The 25,515-nt window shown below is 36.6% G+C and overlaps 1 protein-coding gene across 3 annotated transcripts in view; it reads right to left on the bottom strand.

The window, feature by feature from the left end:
• MBD5 (methyl-CpG binding domain protein 5) overlaps window positions 1-25,515 on the bottom strand; it is a 138,639-nt gene that overhangs the window by 16,950 nt on the left and 96,174 nt on the right. For 2 of the 3 annotated variants that reach the window (XM_032410836.1, XM_032410827.1), the window contains 3 exons: window positions 12,769-13,794; window positions 10,934-11,145; window positions 6,039-7,247 (listed from right to left, as the gene is read on the bottom strand). In XM_032410836.1, coding sequence (XP_032266727.1) covers window positions 6,039-7,247; window positions 10,934-11,145; window positions 12,769-13,794 — 2,447 coding nt within the window. The remainder of the gene's footprint in view (window positions 1-6,038; window positions 7,248-10,933; window positions 11,146-12,768; window positions 13,795-25,515) is intronic. The other variant, XM_032410845.1, reaches the window with a different exon arrangement.

Below are 25,515 nucleotides of genomic sequence, written 5' to 3' on the forward strand. Positions count from 1 at the left end.
AACTCCGTGTGGGTCTCAGTTTATCTGTAAATGGAGATAGGCCTCCTTTTCCTCTTTATCCTTGTTCCGGGGAAAAAGGTTACAATATTTCACAATTCACTTCAGGGACATTCACAGTCTTACCTAAGCTTTTACTCCGTTTAGTCATTTTGTTAATATTCACATTTTTGGTCTTACCCAGTTTTTCATTGTTATTATCTTCCAAATTTTGATCAGGCACTGACTTCGTCAGCCTGGCTTTTATCTTGCACATTACTTTTCAAAAACTATTTTCCTCCCATTTCAGGGAGATCCTGTTGCTACAGAGCATTGATTGCCCCTGCCATCCCACCAGTCACAGTGCAGCCCAAATACTGTGGTTGGTGATCAAATGTAGAGACAAGGATTCATTCCCAACAGTAGTTAAGGAGATACCTAAGGCAAGGGCAATACACAAAGCATACTTTCAACAGAGAATTACAGTACCAAAGAATACAAACGGCTAATGCTGATAATCAAGCACAGAAAGAATGTTCTTGAAAGTAGAATGTTTAAACATCACAAGAGAGCTCATACTTCAGTTATACATCCTTAAAATGCGACGGTCAGCTCTCTCTCGTTATGTTTCACACTGTCAAAACGTGTGTGTGTGTGTGTGTGTGTGTGTGTGAGAGAGAGAGAGATACTCACCTGACACATAGAAAGTGTATTGTCCCAAAATAAGTTTGGTTATGAGTTTTAATAATGATGAATTTTGTCTCATTTGAATGACTGACTATTCAGAGAACTATTTTTATCTCTACCTGCCAAATACAACCACACATAAAAAGGCAAAGTGTGATTCTAAAGAGAGAGTACCCTGCCCACTACTTTTAAAAACATGTCTTCATTTATTCATGTGGTGTTGCACTGAAATGTACAACTTTTCTGGGTAATCAGAGGTCTCTACCTGTCCAACAACAACCAGTGTTTCCCTGAAGAGAAACATTGTGGTGCCAGTCCAGAAATAAATCCTCTCCTAAATTTGGCTCAAGTCAGAATACACATTGAATATACAAGCAATGAAATATGAAGATCGGGGCACCTGGGTGGCTCAGTCATTAAGCATCTGCCTTCGGCTCAGGTCATGATCCCAGGGTCCTGGGATCGAGCCCCGCATCGGGCACCCTGCTCTGTGGGAAGCCTGCTTCTCCCTCTACCACTCCCCCTACTTGTGTTCCCTCTCTCGCTGTGTCTCTGTCAAATAAATAAGTAAATAAATAAAATCTTTAAAAAAAAAAGAAATATGAAGACCAATGGGAAATGTTCAAAAAGAGTAAAAATTATGTACTCAAAAAAATTTTTTTTTGATTATCACTTGAGTGTCAATCAATACTCTTAGGCTACTTAATGTAAGATCAGAGAGGGCAGATGATAATTACAAAATATATTTTAGAAAACAGGGGCACTTTTCCTATTTTTAAGTAATTATTGAAACAAGTACATAAAGATAACCATTTTCCCCCACAGTTGCATCTGCTTAAAATGTTTGCACATTGGGATGCCTGGGTGGCTCAGCTGGTTAAGCAGCCAGTCTTGATTTCAGCTCAGGTCATGATCTCAGGGTCCTACATCGGGCCCCGTACTCAGCAGGGAGTTCGCTGGAGACTCTCTCTCTCTCTCCCTCTGCCCCTCCTCTCCACTCTCTCTCTCTCTAAAATAAATAATCTTAAAAAAAAATGTTTGCACTTTATGGTGGATAGGTGTAATGCCAGTGGAAGCCATTTCCCTTTCCAAGAATTCCCGAATACTGTGCCAAAATCTGTCAGTGCATTTCTCTGGCTGTGATGATGTACTGGAACTCAGCACTGAGGTCTTATTCTTGGCCACTGAACCTTAACTATAAAGGATTCATGGTTCAGAGAGAAACTTGCATCATTTATTTAGAAAAAGTATAAATACCTTTCAGACCATCCTTCATTAGAAACTGGTAACAAAAGAAAGGAATGTATTAGAGAGTAAGGAGATACTACTTTTGAAACGGTGTAGTACCAGACACATAATATTCTTTAGTGTTTCACATAGCTTCAATATTGGGACAGCATCCTATAGGGGTGATTCAGCCCAACTTTTCATGGACTGTTAAACATCTCTACTAATTAATATTGTTGTATGTGTGGGAGTGGTGTAGGAAAATAAAGGAAGAAAGTCTGAGTTGGTATTCTTTAGAAACATTGTTGGGAGAGGGACTTTCAGGCTCACTGAACAAAGTGCTTGAAAATGCTTTCAAGTAGAACTCCTGCTTGAAATGAAAAGCTAATAATAATTTATAATCAGATATGCCAATTTGTATGCGATGTGCCGAACTTCATTAAAAAACGGTCATAAACTATTTCATTCATTAAATATATTCATTATAATCCTCTCACCCTCAACCTGGTTGGTAAATCCTTTATTCATGGATGATGCATAGGTAAACAATAACTAAACTCAAATTACCACAATTCCAGAGTGGTGACATCCAAATTAATAAGGTTGTCTAACATAAAAAGAACAGGGGCAAGGAGGCTAATTTTTACTGAGCCTCTTTTGTGTGCTGGATAATCTATTTATGGTATCTCATTTAATTCTTAAAACATCTTCTGAGTAGGAACTGATATTCCATTCCCACCTGAGAGGTGAAGAGATTGCAACTCAGGGAGATTAATACACCTACCCAGGAGCATTTAGGGAATGGACAGAGCTGGGATTAAGCTCATGTGAGAATGTCCAAAGCCCATGCCTCTTTCTGCCACACTCTGTGTTCTCCCTAGTTCTCTGTAGACTATGTTCATACAGTGTTTGATGTTTTGAAATAAAACCTCTTAGGAAGCAATCTCCAAAAATGTAGAACTGTTCTAATGCATTATTAGTAATGCTGCTACACTTAATACCCCACCAAAGATTAACAATGCCTTCCTAAGATCATAAACTGACCAGGTCATTTACTATCATGACAGCTGGCTAAAGTATCAACTTAAGGACATCATGGACATCTCAGCCCGCGGCCGATATCAGTGCTCCAGCCAGTCACAGCATTGATCTGTCAGTCCAGAGACCACCCATACAACCTGAAAACAAGAGAGGTGCCCAGCTTACTTTGAATTAGAAACCTGCAATACTGCTAATACATTGCTTTTTAAAAAAAATTTTTTGCCTACTTCTGAAAAGAATTTGAAGTGGTTTGCTGATAACAAAGACTGCAACAGAAAAATAAATGATAGGTTTTTGCGATGTGGGGGGTGGGGAGAGATAAGATGATAAATCTATTCTAACACTTGAGTTACATGGATTTTATCTGGAGGGATCTGACAGAATCTTGGATTGATTTACTTTGTGGACATGGAAATAGTATGAAAAACGGAGAATCTAAGAAGGTTTAAAATGATAATGTGTAAGAAGATTGTTTACTAAACCTTTTCTTCTGAGATACTACAAAGATAAACACTAGGGGGATGTGGTCCCACATTCCACATTAGCAAGGTGGAATTAATTAGATTTTACTATAATAAACAAATTGTTTATGGAGTCAGTCTCTTTCTTTCTCTCTCGACTTTATTAAAATGTCAGCCATTGCCACAGTATATAAAAGAGACCCTAATGCACAGCTTACCTTTTTAAAAGCAGAAATCTGATTAGTAATGCACAGACTTTATTTATCCAACATTGCTGAGGACTAAGGGGTTCTATGTAAATAAAATTTACATCATGACTAGTTTGTTCACCGGACTGAGAGTACAAATTTTAAAAATGTATTACTGGATATCTTTTCAAAAAGACCATGCTTTGTCTTACACAGATATTGAATATAGTTTAATTTTTTCTTGATGAACCAGGATTACCAAGACATCAAGCAAAGGCCATCTGGCTTGAAGTCAGACAGACTTGTGTTTGAAATTTCACCTTTTCTGGTCTTCTAAATTGAGAAAACTGCTTGGCTTGCTGGGCATCATTAAATAAGGTATGAGGAAGCCCTTCCTTTGTTTTGTGAACTATAGAAGAAAAAAGAGTGCTTGTGAAATAGTACTTTGTTTTGTTTTTTTAATGTGCAAAAGTGAGGTAGGTCCTGGGAAGACCAGAGGTTTTTTAAAAATGTTAAGTGCCCTAGAGCTTTTAAGCTGTTATACCTTCCTTTTTAATGATAGATAAATATTTCATGTGTTATCAATATTTTATTATATGTTTTCAGTTTTGCACCTCTAATTGTGTGCTTTAAATTATTTTTTTTGAATTACTAAAAATATTTTTAGTGTGTCATGATATCAAGGTTTTGATACTAAGGCTGTCAGAATGCAAAATTACAATGTCAGATGGTGGGGGGTGGTGAGGGGAATATTTGAGTTGATAGAAACAATTTTATGTTCCCTGTTAGAAATTCATCTATTGCCTCCAATAAGGAAGAAGAATCTGGATTTTTTAAAACACTTATTATTGTATAGTGAGTGAAAACCAGTTGCTTATTTAAATGAAGCAAAATAAATGTTTCTTGGACTCTCAGATAATGATTTTTTTTTAAAGTGTATCTCCCCAAACATCAGTGAGTAACTCAATTCCAGGAGTTTGCAAACACAGACTAATCAGAAGATTAGGACCATTGTTTAATGTGAAATGTGTTAAAAGTACATGCCTTTATTCTCCTGAGGACATAAAAAGATATTTAGACAAGGCATTTAAGATAGGAAGAATGATTCCAGGAAAGGGAGGCCATAATCTTTTCTTTCGTTAAGCTTATTGTAAAATGGCACTTAAAAAAGACTTGGTTTCATTTGCACAAAAATTGTAAAATAGTTCAGTGTCTACATCTTATATTTGGAGCAGTCCATTTATATCATAAAAGCCCAATTTTGCTGTTTCTAATTACTTTTTGAATAAACTGTCAAAAATATTTAGGTTTATCAACCTAAAGAATGTTTTGTCTGGTCTCAGAGAGATTAGAGAATAAAATGTTTTGTGAATAGGGGTATGGAATTCATTTTCTTATCAAACGTAGAAACACTATGCCCAGAGCGTATCCTGACAAGTATATATTAGGCATTATAAGCAACGGGTTTAAGGACCTCCTGGTCATTTGGAGAAAGACAATCTTTTTATTGTGCTGGCAAAAATGTTTTTGGTTTCCTGCCATTAAACCTAAGTGCCAGTGGAGGTATGAACAGAGTTGAAATAGCTTTATGTAATATACTCTTTAAGAGAATAATATATATTTGTAAGAGTAATTTTTATTTCCTAAGGAGATGAAAAATTGTTTCCTCATCGTATGTGGAGAATGTGCATAGTTATCTCGTCCTGGTCAGATATAAATTTTTCTATCTGCTTCAAACATTCTGCATCTTTCTCACCTAGTGAACCAATTCTACCAATTGTGGGGGAGGGGGGGAACCCAGAAGACCCCTACTAATTTCTTCTAAATTGAATGGTAGTCTCATGGAGAAGTTTTCATTTAATTTATATGATCAGATTGTGTTAAGTAGAACCAGACTGCGGGGTTAAACGTTTCCATATGTTATAAAGGCCCAGAACTTTTCCTGAAAGGAGACACCATTCTGAACACAGACGTCACCGGCTGCTTCCAGAAACGGCTGCAGTTGCACTGGGTTTTACCCTCTCCTCAGTTCTGTGTGTCCTGTGTGATGCCATCCCCCAGCACTTCCTGTTACCCTATCTCTGCCACACTCCTGGACTCCAAAGGCCACCAGATTTTTTCCCAGTCCTTGCCACTTGCCTTCATCCTCTGTGTATGGAATGAAGAGTTAGGTACATGCAGGGAAGGAAGGCAGAATTAACAAAATTCGGGAAATCTGGTTCCTGGGTTAGAGGCCCTAGTGGGATCTACAAAGGCTTCACAACTCACCCCTTGATATGACATTTTGGTGACTATAACCATCCCCTCTTCATTTTATGCTCCAGAAGTTTGTGAGACCTCAATGAGTCATGAAGAATGCTAATTTCAAATCCAAAGAATCCAAAGTGATGACAACAAAAAATAACAATTGATATCTGAACAAAGGTTAGTATTTGACAATGGATAAAGATTGGTATACCTTCCCTTCCTCGGGGCTTTGTTGACATGAATTGTGAACGTCGTCTTCTCTTACTAATTTTCCAGGCCAAGAAGTAAGTCCTTTGATTTGGCCCCAGACCAAGTCGCCAACGTTGAACGTCCTTGGCCTATAATGCATTAACTCATTTGAAGAAGGGGAATCTGGATTCCTTAGGTCATCTTCACTACTAATGCTTTTAGCATCTGAAGGGCTAGGCACACACCCATTAATGCTTTTGGCATTAAAGTCTCCATTGTAATGGATGTAGTCTTTGACTAGAGAACTTTCCAAACTATTTGAGGAGCTTGGAGACTGTTCCTCTAGGACCAGGTCTTGCCTTGTGGTGCTCAGCAGCTCTCCAAAGCCCCGACTCTGTCGAGGTCTGTTCCCATTAATGTGTGCGCATCTTTCCACAGTGTTCTCTAGTCTCTCCTTAAAACTCATCATAGTTCTTTTGTAGTTATTATACCTGAAATTTTCCTCCAGAATTTTATCCCCTTGACAGTTTCTTGGTGGTAACAGTACTGGGTGCTGTTCCCCAGGCAGAAATGGCAGTGTAGAGACATTGTTGGACCTCTCGTGACAAGGACTACTGTGGATATGGCCTGGATGGTCTAAAAATTCCTCACACTTCCACCTGTTTCGCTCCCCTCCAGGGCTTTGCTCCCCATCCCACTGTTTTTTGGATGTGTGGCAACTTGCTGACTTGAAATATTCAAACCCATCTCCTTCATTTGAGTTTTTCCCATGGTCCAGATTCCTGGGCAGCCGAGCCCCTCTTGCATTCCTCAGCCTACTGTCATGATCGACACTGCCCATGTTTCGTCCATGAATGACCGCACTGACAGCACTGGGGAGACTTAATGGGTCACCAATCGAGGCAGTGAAGGCACTCATGGCACTCAGAGCTGGAATGGGGCTGATCTGAGTTGTACTGTTGACTGCAGTGGTGATGACAACCTGCATTCCTTTGCTGGCTGCATCCACAACTGCTTTGTAAATGGCATCTACAGAAGCATCACCTTGGCCACCCACAACGAGGCCATCCTTCACCTGCTGACCAAGAGATGGGTCAATCCTCGGTTGCAACTCACAAGATGTATCTTGGAAAGGTGGAAGTGTAGTGTTTGGATTCTCAGGAAGTGCCGTGAGCCCCGGCTGAGTGCTTATTCTTTTGTTTAGGAGAGCTGCATCTTCCTGCATTCTCACCTTGAAGAAACAGACAGGAAGCAGTGAGAGAGAGAGAAAAGTTTTTAAAGACCTCAAAAAGAAAGACCATAATTTTAAGATTTACCAAAAGGCAAACAAATGTAGCAAGGAGAGAAATATAAAGAAAGGACAAGGCTCAAAATGAAATAAAAAGTCACTCTGCATGGAAAAGTTTGTGTCTTGATTATATTTGGGTAGTTTCTTTGGTTGAAATCATTTCACAGATTTTTTTTAAAGAATTCATCATTGGGGCACCTGGGCGGCTCAGTCAGTTGAGTGTCGGATTCTTGGTTTTGGCTCAGGTGGTGATCTCGGGGTCTTGGGATCAAGCCCCTGGTCAGGGCTCTGCACTCAGTGAGGAGTCTGCTTCTCTCCTTCTCCTTCTGCCCCTCCCCCTGCTCATGCACTCTCTCCTTTCTCTCTAAAATAAATCTTTTTAATAAATACAAATAAATGATATATTTCTAAAATAGATAGATAGATAAAAAATAAAGAACTCATCATTACCAAACATTCTCTAGAAAAGTTAAAGTTGAGGTGGTTGTACACAAACTGCTTTCAGGTAATGACTCCACATATTTTTAAAAAATATTTATTTATTTGAGAGAGAGAGAGAGAGAGAGCGCACACACACACAGAGGGAGAGGGAGAAGCAGACTCCCCACTGAGCAGGGAGCCCGATGCAGGGCTCAATCTCAGGACCCTGAGATCATGACCTGAGTCAAAGGCGGCCACTTAACAGACTGAGCCACCCAGGTGCCCCATGACTCCACATATTTAAGTGTCATTGCAGGTTTTACAACATTGGAAATCAAAGAGAGAAACAAGTCAGTCACCAGCACTCCTCAAATTACAAAGGGAACCAAATTTTGAAAAGGAGTTCTAAGTCACTGATATTTCTACTGAAATACAACATAAGCCAAAAGAAAATTCTCGCTCTCTCTCTCTCTATATATATATACACTCTTAATGATAAAATATTTCTGATACAACACTGTATTTTTGAAGAGTTCAGATAGAATAGTGACACCTACTCTTTAACCTTACCAGGCTACTGACTGGGGGACACCCCCATGCTGTCAGCAGTGACAATGGCTCTCTATAGAAGTGATTCTTAACTGGGAAGAGAGGCAGGGAGGGAATGCCCAGCAGGTAAGAATATCAATGCTCAGGACAGGAAGGATGAGTGCAGTTTGGAAAAGTCCCTAAGGTTATTCTAATTGCACCAACCCCACCTAAAAATTGCTGCTCCAGATCATTGCTACTTTGGATTTTCTCCTCAGTGATTTCTCCCTTCTTGTCTTCGCATCCTTTCCCACTAAACCAGAACCTGGGATCCATCAGCACATCAACCACTCTCTTGTTATTCTCCCACTGTCCACACCTACCAGATAAAATCTCAATCTGGGATCAATTTAACTGCCTGCTATCTTTAGACACAGTGAGAATGCTGAGTATCTGTCTAGGAACTTAAGGCTTTCAACTACAGCAGGGGGCTTATTGTTTCCATCAATCTGATGATCCTCTAGTTAGGTAATATTCTCCTTCACAACTATTCAAATCTTTATCCACTTCTTCCAGCTGGCTGCTCCACCATCTCCAGCACTATTCTTAGTGGATAACCTTACTTAACAGAGAAAATGGAGTTGATAGGTTAAGAATTCTCGTAGTTCTTATACTCTGCTACTCCCTACCCCCTCACAGCACATACTTCTCTGCAACTATACATGCCCCAAATCCTGCCCTGCTTCCCAGTGTAAGAGGGGTCTCTTCGGCTTTCTGAGGGTAAGTCCTCCATTTATGCTCTGGATCCCAAGGCACTCCTCAGGGATTTTGCCTCATCTGTCATCCCTTCTCTTCATTATGTTCAATCTTTTCCACTTTTTTTTGGGGGGGGGGCTCTTTCCTTTAGCATACAACATGTGCATAGCTTCCATATTTTAAAAGTTTGCTTCAACCTACATCTGCCTTGGGGCACCACCCTTTTACTCTTATGTTCTTCATAGTTAAGTTTTTGAGAGTAATCCACACTCTTTAATTCCTAACCTTTTTATCCTTCCATCCATTGCAATCTGTCTTGTGCTCCTACTACTCCACAAAAACTGAATTCTACCTGTTAGTGGTGATGTCCCAAATCTAGGGGATTCTCTTCAGGCTTTATCTACTTGCTTGAAATTCTCAGTGACATGGCTGGGCACTTCCTCCTCCCTTCTAAATTATTTTATTACATAAGATGTATCTGAGTATTTTCTCATTGTCAAAAAAGATAAAAATGTTATTTACCACTACTCCCCACCCAAACCTGACTTTCCCATCCCACTCCCAATTCCATTTCCTTTCTCAGAAATAATCAGTGCTGGAGTGCATCCTTGCAGACACTTACGTTTAATACATTAAGGTATGTAGGTATATATCTAGTTTTCTCTCCTTTCTTCTTTCACATAAATGGTATAGTATTTTAGTACTGTTCTATAATATCACAGTATTAAAGTCTTGCATTCTTGTGGATCTTTCCGTATCAGTTATGTAAATCTACCTAGACCTTTTAAACTACTAGAAAGACAGATATATCATAATATATTTAACTATTTACAGACTGATGGACACTTAAGAGGTTTCTAATTTTTGCTGCCACACATCATATGTAATGAACATTCTAGCATGTGCCCTTTTGTTCACATTGGAAGATTTCTCTAAAAATAGATACAAAGAGGCTGGACTTCTGCATCAAAAGATACGTATATTTAAAAACCTGATAAACTATCAAATTAACCTCCAAAAGAACTGTATCAGCATACAATCAGACCAACAATGTATCTAAAAGAATCCATTTCTCCACACTACTGTCAGTAAGGGATATCAATCAATCTGATGGACACATTAGTGTTGTAATCTGTATAACTCTGATTACTCTTTTCATATGTTCATTAATAATTTATTTTTCATTTTCTGTGAATTTTCTGTTCAGATCTATTGCTCATTTTTTTAATCAATTACCTTTTTTTTTCCTGATTTGTAGGAGCTTTTTTTCTATGATGGATGTCAATTATTTGCCATTATTATGCAAGTATTTTTCTGCCAGGTGCCACTTGTCTTTAAGTTCATTTACAATACCCTTATCATACAGAGATGTTAAAGTTTTAAATATTCAACCCTATTACTTCTTTTTGACTTCTTGATTTTGTGCCTTACTGAAAGAACCTTCTCTACCTCAAGGCTATTTAAAAAATACTTGTATATTTTCTTTTTTTATTTATTAAGTGTTACTCTTTTCATCTCCTTAATCTATCAGGAATGTATTCAGCTTGTAGAACTAAAGAAAGACTAAGTAGTGGAAGCCAGGGTGGGTCGTAAGGGCTGGGGCTGGTGACTGAGGCCGAGCCAGCAGGTGAGAGATACGGATTTCAATCAGGAGAGCGATGGAAACCGCGAAAGGGTTTAAGAGGATCCTACGATCAGTTTTTACTATCAGCTCTGAAAGGACCACAGAGATACCTCAGACAAAATAAAATAACCTCCATGAAAAGACTAGAATGTTGAACAATATTCATTATCGGGAAATAATAGTAAATGGAGGTGAGAGGACACATGACCTCCTTCTCCCGTCTCTTCTCTTCTCCCCAATTAAGTGTTTCAACAGACCTAGACATTATTTGCTATTCGAGGAACCCAGCGAAGGAGAGTACCTGAAAGTTCTGAAACAGACAAGCCATGGGGTTACTGTTAGCCGCACAAGGAATTGTGGGCTGTCCTTGAAATGCCTGCAGGTTCTGGTACCCCTGAAGAAGTTGCTGTTGCTGCTGCTGATTTGGAGGAAACATCTGATTGTTGTTTAACAGCGACTGCAGATGAGTCAGTTGATGGTTATTCAAAGTATTGTTTATTGAGGACATGTCACCTATAGTTTGAAAGACATAAAATGTAAGTCAATGTGACTCGTTGGAGATCCTATGCCTATCTTTGCACCTGAGGATTCCTGCAACAAAAACTGAAAACTAGACCTGATGTGGTCATTCTTTTCTCTTTTTCTCCTCAAGGTCTTCCTAAGTGGTAAATAAAGAGGAGTTTTATTACTTAATTTTGTCTTTCATAATCAGTTTTTCTAATTTTATATCCTGGAGACACTACTTAGTCTTTGCTCTATCCATTAGCCAATCCCTATATGTTGAGCTTCAGTGTTATATAATTCCTTGAAATTATTTTTTCTAGAGCACTTGAAACTAAAGGTTGAAATTAGTCCTAAAATGTTTTAGTAATCATAAGTCTTTGAGCAAATTATTAAAATGAATGGGTCTGAATAGGCCTTATTTACAAAATTTAGTTCTCAAGCCACAGTCATCAATAAATACCACCAAATAAAATCAGATTTGGCCTAGAAATACATATTTTGTTTTTAAGAAAAAGGTTGGTCACCTAAAATTAAAATTGTAACGAAAGCTAACAATACAAAAGAATTCATTGTAATCATTAAAATAAATGTTATACAGACGGGATTAGTTAATGACTACGTTTATATTCATTCACTTGTTTGGAAATTATACTGAAATGCTCTTGAAGATGATGTCATTGAAATTGTCTCGTAACTTGAAATATGTAAATCTGTAATGCTTTTTAAATTATTTAACTGTTGATTTCAATGCCAAATCGAGCTTATAAACTATAGCAACTAGTAAACCATAAAGTTAGTAAACTGTATTATAAAGGTGTCCATAAACTCAAGAAATATATTATTATTAGTTTTTATGTACTGAAGATGCCCTTGTGGCAATATCATGTATATTTGCCTGTTTCCAGACTTTATGGACACCATCTCGGTACTTAATATTATAGTTGCCTGCATGAGTCAGTTGGACATACTTGACATTATTTTCTAACCTTTTGGTGATAGAATACTCTACATGAAGGATTTTGCTTGTAAGCCACAAAGTTCTAAAGAATTACACTCTCTGAGGCAATCTAACCGCAGCTATTGAGACTGTCTGTTTCCTTGAACTTGGGCAGAGTTTATCTTTGAATGTTTTTATGCCTTGTTTCTTATTTTGCTGGATAAGCATTTCGTTTTGTTTATTAGGGATCACCTGGACAAAACACTTCCTCAAGCTGTTTCCATCCACAGTGCAGCTGCTCATACCAACCCTGTGATGCCACACCAACTAAAGTTCAAATAAAAGTTATTTTTAAGATGGACCTGTGCTTTATTGTTTGAAAAATAAGACTCTACTTGGCTTAAGAGAATGATAGGTAGGTTAGGTTTAAGTGGCATCAGAATTAGAAGATCAGAGAAAGCAGATTAAGGTGATATTTAGTACTGCTAGAGTAGGGGAAAAGGAAAAAAGTCATTCTTGTGTTTGTATAACTATGGATGTGTGGGGGTGTTATTATATTTAGTTCCTTAAGCAAGCTGTGACATACCAAAAGCATTTTTAAAAAATAGTGTGACAAAATGGAGTTTTTAAAGGAGGAGAAAATAGAATTAGAAAAACGTTTCTTTTGTAAAAATTTGTGAAACAATTTAACTTACCAAGCAGACCTGTCCCCAGTAGAGGGTTAAGTAGCTGTGGCACCACAGAGTTACTGTTGAGTTTAGCGGGACCAGGTGTACTCCCAGCATTATTAGATACATTCAGCAATGTTTCTGCCATTGACACCACTGCTGTCCCACCAAGTGTTGAGACAGTCAGTGCTGCCACTGCTGATGATGTAGTGGTTGTGGTAGTGGTTGCCTGGGAGGAAGTTGCTATGGAAACCTCTGGATGATTAGCGGTGTTGGCCGATGCTGAGTTCAGGACACCTCCCAACAGCTGGGGATTCAAGGCCATTAATCCTGAGGCCCCAGTGACAGCTGGGAGGAACAGGGGGTTAAAAGTAGTGTCACTGCCTGCAAAGCTTGGTAAAGGGTTCCCCAGGGGGCTGGCTAAAAGGGTCTCAGCTCGGCTGCTCTCGGACTGATTGCTTGGCAAACGGTCTGGTGGGGCTGTCATCTGTGTTAATGAGGGTAAAGGGGTATTTTGCTGTTGCAAGAGATCTGAGATGGTCAGATTGAAAGATGGCAGGGGAAGCATGGCAGCTGCTTGGGCTTGGTTCTGAAGCAGGGCCGCTAAGAGCTGAAAGTGAACGGGCTGCAATACCTGCCCATCCATGTCACCAGAGAGGAAAGCTAAAGCAGCGTTTACATTCGGGTTGAGAAAACCTAAAGGGTGGAGGTTGATCTCAGACTTGCCTTCTCCTGCTGAAGGCTGGAGGATATTTAATAGATTCTGGCTTAGGAGATGCTGTTGATTCACTGGCAAAGAGATAGGTAGAGGACTGAGGAGGCTGGGGTTCAAGGGGTGTGGAAGATGGTTGTTTGAAGTGCTGTTGGATGGAAAATGAAGTGCGTGCTCCTGGCCAACATAAGGAAAGTCACTCCCAATAGGCAGCTGACTCTGCAGTGGGTTTCCAGCTGCGGTGGTAACTATGACACCATCCTGAAGAACAGATGTTGTCTTGGTGATGGCGGGGTGGCTGGTTCCGGCTATGGCTATGGAGGACGACGATCCTGAACCGCCTGGAATGAAGAAGGAAACAAACCAAACCACTTATTAATTGTGGGTGTTAAGGAAGATGACCCCATAAAGATACATTAAGATACATTTCAATTAACTCCTGACGTGTCATCTTTGAGGATTTACATCAGGTTAATTATAATCAGAGATGAGTCGGAATCTGTTAATAAAACTTAAGTCTAACATTATACTTCCTAATCAGCTTGGAAAATACGTATATTGAAGAAGTTTAGAAATATTAAAAAAATACAAAGAAATAACTGTTTCTAACTAACAAATAGCTTGTTCTTCACAAGCTGGACAAAGTGAGGATAGGGGAATCTGTGTTGTAGTTCATTCAATTGGCTAGATAAAGGTAACAAGGCTTTATTTTTCAAAATATATTTTTTATTTAAGAAAATGTTTTTGGTCTTGATTTATAATATTACCACTTGCTTTTAGTGAAAAAAAATAACTGGAATATGCATGAGAGTACAAAACAGAAAATAAAAAATACCTATGGAGATAACTATTACTGTTAGTGCGTAGTTCCTCAAGCTTTTCCCACCTGTATGTTTATACACATGCAGACATATATACACATATTACACATTTTAACAAAAATGGAATCATGTTGTTTTGTAACTTTTTTCCTTTATCAATATGTTTTGAATATCTTTCCACGTTAACTTGTGTTAACTTCAGAGCCATTTTACTATTATCATGTATCAATATACCAAAATTTAATCAATCCACAGTTGTGGATATTTGATTGTTTATAATCAAATTACAATTACTATTGTAAGCAACACTATGATAAACATTCTTATTAACTCATCTTCGCCAATATGCTCAATTATTTTCTAAGGATAAATTCTTAGAAATGGAATTCCAGAGATAAAAGGGTTTTATATATTTTTAGAGCTTTGGATACATATTGTCAAACTGCCCTAGAGTGAAGCTGATCAATGCACATTCCATTTACATTTTTATAAACAGTGTATAGCAGTGCTCATTTCTCACCAACACTGTATTTTATCATTATTTCTTAATCTTCGTCACTCTGATAGCATAAAGATACTCTGTACTTAGGATTCCTTAAATCAGACCAAATGCTACCATCCAAATAGCATTCTTAATCTTGAAAGTCTTACGCTAGAGATGAAAACTCAAGGAACTTAACATTTAAACACATAAACTTTCAGTTGCTTAGGATTATAATCGTTTTAGCTGTTCTCAATCCAAGCTGCACAATAGAATTACTACCTGGAGAACTTGAAACAAACAAACAAACAAACAAACAAAAACCATGCCTGGGCCCTATCCCAGACCAGCTGAAAACTCATCTCCTGGGGTACAGCCTGAGCAGTAGTATTCTTTGAAATCACCCCTGGTGATCCAGATGCACAAGGGATGGAGTGGGAGAATCACGTTCTGTTGAAAAGGAACCTACAATCATTTTTTCTAATAAAAGCTCTTTCCCTAAAGAGATGCATTATGTAATATATGCATTCAGCAAATACTGTTACAGGCTTATGCATTTAATTTTATATTAAACACGTATATGATATAATGAACAACACCAGTGTTATTGAAACTCTAAAGTAGTTCAAACACTGTACTGCTGTGCTATGCCCTAAGAAACTTTATATTTGACCATGTTATCATTGAGGCCTGTCCAAATACAAATATACAGAAATGTTTCCATAGTCGTAGTAGTACCACAAATATAATTTTATATTCCTCTTGTTTTCTTCTAACAGAATAACACCAGAATTTTTCCATTTTGATATACAGACATTTGTATTAATCTTTTTAACTTCGTATCATATGGACTGATCATACTTATTGAACCATTCTGATGAAGTTTGGCATTTATATTTTCATGTTTTCATTGTTATATATAACACAGGGATGAACATCTTCCTGCATATGATACTTTGCTACCTTTGAATTTTTCCTCAGGAAAAACTGGTATGATTGGCATGATTGTTGTGAGAATCAAAGATAGGTAAGTGAAAGGCTTGTAATGTGTAAAAGTCTATACAAATAAAAGAGCTATCATTGTCAGCATTATTATTTACATTAGTAGTTGTAGTTAGTAGTGGTGATGTAGTAATAGTAGTAAGTAGTAAGTATGTATATGCAACACACCTTCTAGAATATCTCTATATTGTACGACTTTGCAATTTTTCCCAGCTGTCATGTCTGTTTTTTTAAGTTCTCAGTGTTTCATTTAAAGAATGAGATTAAAAAAAAAAAAACTCTGTTTAAAAATATATAAATATTTATAAAATATTATCATGAAACAATGACTATGTTCACAGAGTAGAGTAAGAACACTTCGAAAGCTGAAGTAGGCATATGGTGTACAATTCTTTAAATGTTAATTCACATTTGTAGTAAAACAATCAACACCTTGAACATTTCATTGCTTCTGAAAGTTTGCTGCTATTTCCATAAATAGGCACTATGCTTTATTTGCATTTGGAAACCATCTTTTTAAACAAGCTAATAACAACTCTTATTTACTGGTAATTGCTATCTGTGGCCTTTTTTCCTATCTGTTAACCAACAGTGACATATTTAAATGTATAGATCACCATTCCTCTAACCACAGTCAGAGCACAAATTTTCCCAAAATACTCTAGCAAGGCTTCATAGAGGTAGGGTTTCCTTAGAGGTCTCTGTTATTAATATTTTTGTCTTTTTTTATAAGAGAGAAGCATCCATATTTAGGATGCAAGAAAGTAGACATTTGGGGACATTATTCTAAAAGCTCTCCATCTATAAATATTCGTGAGGAATGACAATAAAGAAATATGGTTACTCTGTGTGTATTTTTATATTACAAACAAGAAGGTGGTGAACACCACAAGCTTCTTAAGGGTAATATGTAAATCAAGGCCTGTTTTTTATTTTCTCTAATTTTCAACAACAAACATGAATGCTCTGCTGAACAAAAGGATAGAAATGGTGATACAAAACAACAACAACAAAAACAGCATGCTGCCCTTTTCTTGCAGGAAATCAAAGTTTAGGAAAAGTGATAAACGCACAAATCTCCCTGTCTTTCTTTTTCCTCTCTCAAATACACACCTTTTGAGAGCTTATATGAATCAGGAAATTTTAAAGCTCTGTTCATATAGCTAGTGTAACTATAATGCAATATGCTAAGAGATTTAACAGGTATATAACTGGAGGTGTTAAAGTAAACTAAACAAGTGGTAACATTTGATCCGGATTTGAGAGTAGAAAAGGAGATAGAAAGGGCTTCCAAGTAGAAATGAGGTCATTAGAAAAAAAGACAAGGCGATAATAAAGTGCATGGAGGTTTTTATCCTGAAAACAAAGAAATGTGACTGAAAATATTGTAGGCTGCCTTTCCACACACCCCTACCTTCCCACCATGGTTAAACCTGCTGCCTTAAAAAAGCAGCACAAAAATTTAAAATCATCTTTCTAAACCATTAAAGGCAAGGATCACTTCTTATTTCCAAGACCTAACATGGTCTCTAACACGCAGTTGGCATTCCAAAAATGTTGGTTGAATGAATCTATTAAGATCGTAAAACCTGCATTCAAGTTCTAGAAATCAGAGCTTTCGATGCTGTGTGTGTAGCATATATGTATGGGAAGTAAGGAAGAGCATACCACCCATTTGTGGAGAAAGTGAAAACTGATTCTCCAGTATTGGTCCAAAGCCAGGAGATAAGGGACAGGAAAGGAGATGATTAGAGGAGGACAAGTTACTTTAGACTCTCGTGTGTTCCAGAGAGTTAAAATCCCCTTACACAGGAAAAGGTCCATCTCCAAGTACTCTGAGATCTTCAAGTCACTCAGTAATGCTTGGGGTCATCCAAAGAGGACCTTGAATTTTTATATCTGAAGCAAATTGGAGCTTGCTTATTTCTGAACCACTTAATCTTGAATAGGCACTCTCTGGCAAAACTACTTCATAGTTCTGCACAAAAACCGTATGGTCTCTTGAAGCTTGTGGGGAAAAAGGTTTTCTTAAAGCTGATTTTTTTTTTTTTTCCAGCCAAGATGTTTTGTGCTTAAACTAATGAAAGGGACAGTTGCTAAGTTTTTTTTTTTCTTTTTAAGCAAACTATTCACTAAACATTTAGTAGTTAAACAACTAAAAGGCAGCTGGAGCCTGGAACAAGTTAGTAAGCTGGAGAAGTCCTTTAATTGGAAAAAAAGTGATTATTTTACACCAGCCAGCAGCAACATGAACTGGCATAATTTCTCTTTCTCACTGTCTCTGTTGCTTTTAATGAAATCAGAGATAAGACTCGAAAGCCATCCAAATAAACTTTTGGTGTGAGATCACGTGCCTAGACACCCAATCAGAGATTGAGATAAACCAGGACAATCAGGAAACGACAGTGGTAGCTTGCCCAGTGGGGTAGATCCCTGGATATAAAGAGTACTCTTTGTCCACACATGTAATTTATGATGTGTGTGAGTGTATATGTGTCCGTACATACCGAAATAGCACCAGTTAATTTTTTTTTTAGGATTTTTAAAGGATATTTTCCTACGATTACTAGTTTCATTCTTAAGATTTTTTTCTGCCTCATTTAAAAAAAATTTGTCTTTTAAGACAAAGGTAATATCTACCCCTTTAGATTTATTTCTCTTCTTTGTCACTGATATTCTTTAAGAAAAGTCATTGTTTATATTATGCTAAACTCTTCTATGGTTGGTTCTTAAGTGTTAATATTGTTGTACACATCTTTGTATGTGCACAGAGATGACAAATGGACAAATAAGGTGTTTTAAAAATGTCATTATACCAGTTTGATCTATATTTCCAATTTAGAATAAATATTACTTTATGTTAGAAAACTTTTTCTAAGTGAATATGCCCAAATTCTAAGTTAATATGCCCAAATACTGATTTTTATCCATAAAAAAATTCAAGAACTAAGAAACGAGTCATATAAAAGATACACCTTCACCATTTGACCTTTATCATTTGCTTTGACAGTTGTACTTTAAATGCAAACAAGGTCAATGGTAATCCTTAATAAAAACGAATGCTTGTAGAAGCAAGAGAAAACATCATGCCCTAGTGAGTCTAATAAATGTAATTCACTTTTCAATCCCATGGAAATAGTAAAATTTTCTCTATATTTAAAGGATTGATTTTAAAGAAATAAAAAGATAACCTGTATGAGAAGTCTAGATCTTCCAACAAGACATTATTTTAATGGCATGGTATATGTATTTACAAAAACACATCAATTTCTATCCTCATGCTTTGGATCCTGATGTAAATTCTTAGCATTCCCTTACCAGAAGTAGGCAGGAAGACCTAGGGACTAGTGGCTATTTGTTCCCTAAAAGGAAGGAGGGAGGGACCCCAAACCAAAGCACTCAGAGAAGGGGAAGAGGGGGAGGAGATTGAATGCAGCATCTAAGGAAATGTTCTCTACCCTTAACAGGACGAAGCTGCTGGGAAGGTGGAAAACCAGTGGAAGGGATGCAGCTTGAATACTGGAATATGTTTGAGTCATCATCAACATCAGTCTTGTGGTGGTAATGGAGTCAGACAAAAAAAAAAAGAGAGCGATGTGAATTTTTTTTTTTTTTTTGCTACTGATCATGTCTGTTTCCTCTCTTAACACACAGAATCACTCTGAAAACTGTTACTTGCAAAAATGCTTGAGATTTTCCATTGTTTACTCAAGTAACAAAGTTTTGGGTTTTCTTACAAATGCTTTCTATCACATTTTAAAAAATATTGTAAGGAAACAAATATTGAGAAATTAGGTTAAATCCCCTTGCTTGGTGGGATTTCTGCTCTTTGAATATGGGGGTAGAGTCAGTTAAAATGCTTCAATATTCCATTCAGAACTTCTATCTCCTTGTTTTGTTTAATGAGCAGAGCAAACTGAGTTTCTGAGTTATAAATACAGTTAAATTTGTATTCTTCCATTATATACTACCTTATCTTTATAGTGCTAAAATAGTGCTTAGCACATACTAGGTGCTCAATAAATATTTGCTGAGTTAATTACCTCAGGAATATTCTAAGACAGTTTAGGCCTATCTGGGGCTGCAAAACCAATTTAGTATGCCCCATTATATTTTGATAAATGAAATCAAAAAATAAAAGAATACATTGTATAACTAGGGTATTATTTTGTGCAAAATGTTATATATGAGTGCTGGGTCATGTTCCATTAGTGGGTGACAAAATCATTTCAGTGGGTCATGACTGTCTTAGAGAAAAAGAATAAGATAGGGTAAGACAGAATGGGATCAAAAAGCTCAGAGTATATCACATATGATAAGAGTTTTTTTAAAGAGACTTTTGTTATACATTAAAAACATATCTCTAGTGGATTATAATGCAACTTAATTTCTCACTGTAGGAAGAAGTACCAAAAGGTTGAAAAACACTGCCTTAGAACCAGGCCTCTGAGTTGCTCAACTTTGTGGGGAATGGTCTATGGAGTTGTGCTCCAGGAAGCATGTTTATTAGGCTCTCTAGTGTGAGAGGTGTCCCTGTGGAGTTGCAGCACAAGAGTCCTGCTCTAGGGTCTCTATGATAAATATGCTCCCTTATACCTGTACCCATGGGTCTTGGACAGACACTCTGAAATTTCCTGGAGCAGCTCTCCCCCAGGAGTATCTCAGCAACTCCTTCAGACTTCTGTGTTTAGTTCCATTTTTAATCTGTAAGAAGGTGAGTTGTTACTTTGAATTTTCAAGAAGTATAGTTCTTACAAAATAATTTTTACTCTACTCTTTACTTGATTGGCATTAATGTTGTTTTGATATGAGTTCCTATAAAGGAAGAACTCTATGATTTATCTAGTACTATATGCATGTGGAAATTAAATCTCTTTTGATGATGCCATAGAAATATTTTTAAGCATAATTTTAATGAGTCAAATTCTTGTAGAGTTAACATTTACTGCCTAGAATTTGGGTACTTTTAAAGCTGCGTCAATGTTTTCAGACCACTTGATTTTAGTAAACAGTAGCTTAGGCATGTCCTAGAGAACTCAAGGATTTCTAGTGACTTCATAAGTGAGTTCAGTGTATTGCAATGGAATAAAATTCTCCCAATTTGCACACTGGGACAATTTATTTTTTGAAAGGTACAAAATAGATCATTGAATCAGCAAACATATCACACCACTGAGTTCTGTCTTCACCTTTGATTATACAGACTCAATGTCTAAAGTCAAACGTATTTTAACTCCTTCTTTTGTACACAAGGAAACATTAAACCTGGAATATGTAAACAAAACAAGTGGTGCTACCCTGATAATCGGAAACCTTCTTAAACAGCAAGACATTGTTGTTAAAATATCTTACAGCAAAGAAGAAATGGCTCATTTTGCGAAAACTTAACTGAAAGAACAGACATAGATTTTTATCACACAATCAAGAATTTAATAGAGTTTTGGTATTTGGTTAAAAAACAGAGCAGAAGGCAACTTTGAACCTAGAAGCCTTGTGCATCAGATGAGGGATAAAATCTAAGCATTTAAAAATTTGGGGTGGAAATACTTTTAATAGCAACTATTATTAATTCAGCCACAACCTTAAAGGAGCCTTTGCCCTTCTTCCCTCTACATTAGTCTCTATAAAACTAGAAAATTATTTCTACACAAACTTCCTGTATCCTGAGACGGCTAACTTATATAGTACAATCCATTCTTGAGCATTTTTATCCCATAATCTTTTTGCACCTGTAACTTCAAATGTAGGGAATGACAATGTCCCTTTATTTATTTATTTTTTTACTGGCATGTTCTGAGAATAAATAAACACATAGAACAAAAAACCAAGCTCATTACTTTGCAGTCTTTTACCCAAGGTGTTCTTTTGTGGTCTCTATTTCATTTTCTTATACCTACCATATCAATGGCTGTACTGAGTTTCAATCAAATGTATTTTGTGCTGAAAGAAAAACTCTTTCTTTTCCAGAGTTTTTAAAAAATATGTATAAATATCCATGAACATACATTTACTCATAGGTTTATTTATATTCTTGTTAGTCCATGTATCTCTAAGAGTTAAGGCAAATCAATGTTTGAATTATTTTCTCTTCTGGTACAAACTCATACTCTGCCTCTTCAGAGGATTCTATTCGCATGTGTTTAGAAGAGTTGATTAAATATTTTTTTATTAGAAAAAATAAAAGAATATAAAAGGGCTTTCAAAGTGAAAAAGTTGTATTTCATGATTATCACAATGGAGAAGGTAAGGTTCAGTTATTAAATTGGTGAGCAGAGTAGTCTAAATCTTTTTTCTTCTTTGAAAATTGTAAAAAACCCCAGGCCACATGGACACTGACAAGACTAGGTCCTCTGCAGAGGCCGAGGTTCCTGGCACGTGTGGTTTTGTTCTCTGGCCAGCAGGCAGGCGGCACGGGCCTGATAAAATTTGCCAAGCAAGGGTACTTGCTCTTGGATTCCTCCCTAAACCAAACACCACAGGACACATGCTGGAACCACTTAAATGCTGAAACTTGGCTCTCTTCATAAAGGGAAAGTTGCTTTAAACGTACACTACTGTTGGATTTCAGAACATACCTGCATTCAGCAGTTTGAATGTTTGGACTGAGAATCAGGAACTTTGGGGTTTGGTTGCCAGATCCACCAGAACTTTGCTTTACAACTTGAGGAATGTCAGCAAGTATCCTACTGGTCATTTTCTAAATCTGTTACATGGAAATATTAAACTTTACTTGTAATTTGATATCCAAAAAGTTAATAGAAACCTGTAAACGTTACAAGCAAAGTGCTCAGAGAGCTTTCATGGGAAGGCAATTTCAAAACACCAAATAGAATTAATAAAGTCTTGTATAGTCTTTAATTTTAGAAATATTTTCTAAGCATTTTATATCTTTTATCTGATTTTTTTTACTACCTCTGCCTCCCATTCCCATATTTGAGATGTAATACATTTTAGAATTCACATATAGGCCTAAAAAAAAATCAGTATTTGGGTTGTTTATAATAGAAAAAAATTTTTAAAGAAGTGTCTGAAAATAAATTACCAATCAAATTAAGTGTTCTCAGAGCAAGTGATTTCTTCTCTTAATCGAGGTCTTACTGTAACATTTTTGAGCTGCTTAGGAGAGTGGAAAAGGCACTGGATTGAGCAGGTCACTTGAGTTCTGTCCAGGCTCCGTTACCATAGAGAAGAGTAGGACCATGTTCCTGTGGGGCTCTTCTCCCCCCTGCACTGTGTTATCATGCTCGGAAGGGCAGAACTCATATCTACATAGTTGCTTCCTTCAAAGATCTACTGACACGTCACTCACTAGGAAACACATTCTTATCCGATTAAGTGAGGTGATACAAATTCATTAAAATAAAGGTCACCAAATGTGATTCACAAACGAGGGGCAGTTCTCTTGATAAGTTTGGACATTTCATCTGTGTTGACATAAATATCCTAATCATTATATACTATGATATCAGAGTCCAGAGAGAAGGCAAAAATAACTGACTTTTGTCTAAAAGTGCATCAAAAGTTTACAAATGTGGCTTTTAACACGCACTGATGTGCTTTAATTCATGACCTGTTGGGCATTTTTAAAGATTTTGCAAGTGAAAACAGCATTTTTGACTACTAAATGTTTTAGATGAAGAACTTGTACAGCTGGGAAGAAAATGGATTTTAGGATCAGATGAACCTGAGTTCAAATCTTAATTCAGTTATGCATAATCTCGGACAGTTATTTAAGTTCTCTGATGCTCAGTTACTCATCTCTAAAATGGGGGCAATAATACCTTATACTTTGGGAAACTACACAAATTAGAAGTAATATAGGTAAATCATCTGGCACATAATAAGTACTCGATAGCTACGAGCAACATTTTAAGAGTAAAATGCATTTTTCTTCTGATGTCTTACTGGTATGCTAGGAATACCTAGCTGAACTTACAGGGATAGCTGTGATTGTCATCTGCTGGCTCACTCTGCATGCCTAGCCTTGGTACTTATTTGATGGATGAATAAATGTCAGTGTAAATAAATATTTAGGCTGAGCAATTATAATGACAGTACATTCAGTTGGCACAGTTTACTGTGTATCAAAAAGAAACATGGCATTAGAGACTTCTTCAATATTCAACTCATCAAAAGAGATACATTAATTAGTAAATCTACCCATTTTCACAACCAGCTGCACATCAGATCTATGTACATTAATTAGTATTTAATTTTATTAGGTTTAATATTTTAAAAATTCTTACTGACCTAGATTTTCATCAAGTATATGCTTTCTGTTAGCTTACACATGATTGGTCACATCATATCATTACTAGACATTTATTCTTGTCCCATTTAGCTATTTCTATGCTAACACTTTTCTCATATTAATAAATTTTTCAACCTGCGTGTTTGACACTCCCAGCACTGTCAATCCAGATCTGACGCTTTACAGAGGTTCATGGAACAAAAAAATACATGTCCAAGACTATATAAAATAAGTCTATAAACTTAACATTCAGAAGAAACAAAAATATAAATAAGTGTTGGTCTTTTCCATTATGGATGAACTGAAATACATCATTAATAAAATATATACACTTTGCAATATGAACTCAGACCTGAAACAAAGTAAGTTGAGGTAAGGGGTATCAATTATGTAAAGATATATAATACAAGGAGACTAACAATGTCTCATCCAAATGACTGAAGGCATGCTTAATAAATACGGTATATCTTAAAATAGTTACGGATTTTATGTGGCTTTAATCTGCTAAAAGCATAAGATTAAATTTTCACTCGTGTAGAATTATTTAAAAAGGAATATGAGTCATTGAAAAGTTGGAAGCCCCTTTGGAAGAAGGATCCTGTTAAACACATACAAAATAGTTTCATGAGATTCTTTAGGTTAAGAATATCAAGAAGGCACTAATCATTTCGATTATCTTCTCCATCGTATATTCTTTTTCACAAAAGAGGGTCAATGAGTAGTTCTTCATTAAACACTGACATCCAGACATAGAACATAACACAAGTTGTGGAGGAGGGCAGGTGTTAAGTAGTGACACCAGGAAGGAAAACACTGGATTTTACTATCAGCAACACAGACATGTTGGTTCTAATGCTTTTGCAGCATGATGGTATATTACAGTCTACACATATCTACACAGTAGCTTATTAGTAAAAGCCTAGCAGTTTTCTCATTTCCAGTAGCAATCTGGTCTGCAGAGCCCGCTGTTTTCGTATCTGAGTAATACTGTCTCTACAATTACCTTTTGTTTCCTCCCTGTCATTTCCTACAAACCTCTCAAATCATTAGTGCTGGGTTCTGGGTATTGGTTCTAATATTTTCACGGTCAGATTATCTGATGTCTCAATGAATTTACCTCTTTAGTGCTTCTTTCCTGATTTTTCTAACAATTTCTGATGAATCTATTGCACAAAACACAGTTCTTTCTAATGGGTCTACTTTTAAATAAATTTGTCTCCATTATAGTGGACGAAGAGATATAATTAAATTTGGGTTCAAAACCTTAATGTCAATGGTAAAAATAATGGTTAACTTCTACAAGAAAATTGTAAAACAATTTCAAGATCAAAAATTCTGGAAATCAGGTTTTCAAGCCTTTTTTTTATTAGAAAACTTAAATTATTACCTTTTTTTAAAAGGGAGGAGCCAATATCCATTTTTGAATTTTCTCAAACAAATAATAATAAAGGATAGCAAACTAGGTTAAGAGAACACATTAGAAGGCAGCTTTCTACTTCATACAACT

This window comes from Phoca vitulina, unplaced genomic scaffold (genome assembly GCF_004348235.1).
Source record: "Phoca vitulina isolate PV1807 unplaced genomic scaffold, GSC_HSeal_1.0 scaffold1, whole genome shotgun sequence".
In the NCBI taxonomy this organism is placed as follows: Eukaryota; Metazoa; Chordata; class Mammalia; order Carnivora; family Phocidae; genus Phoca; species Phoca vitulina.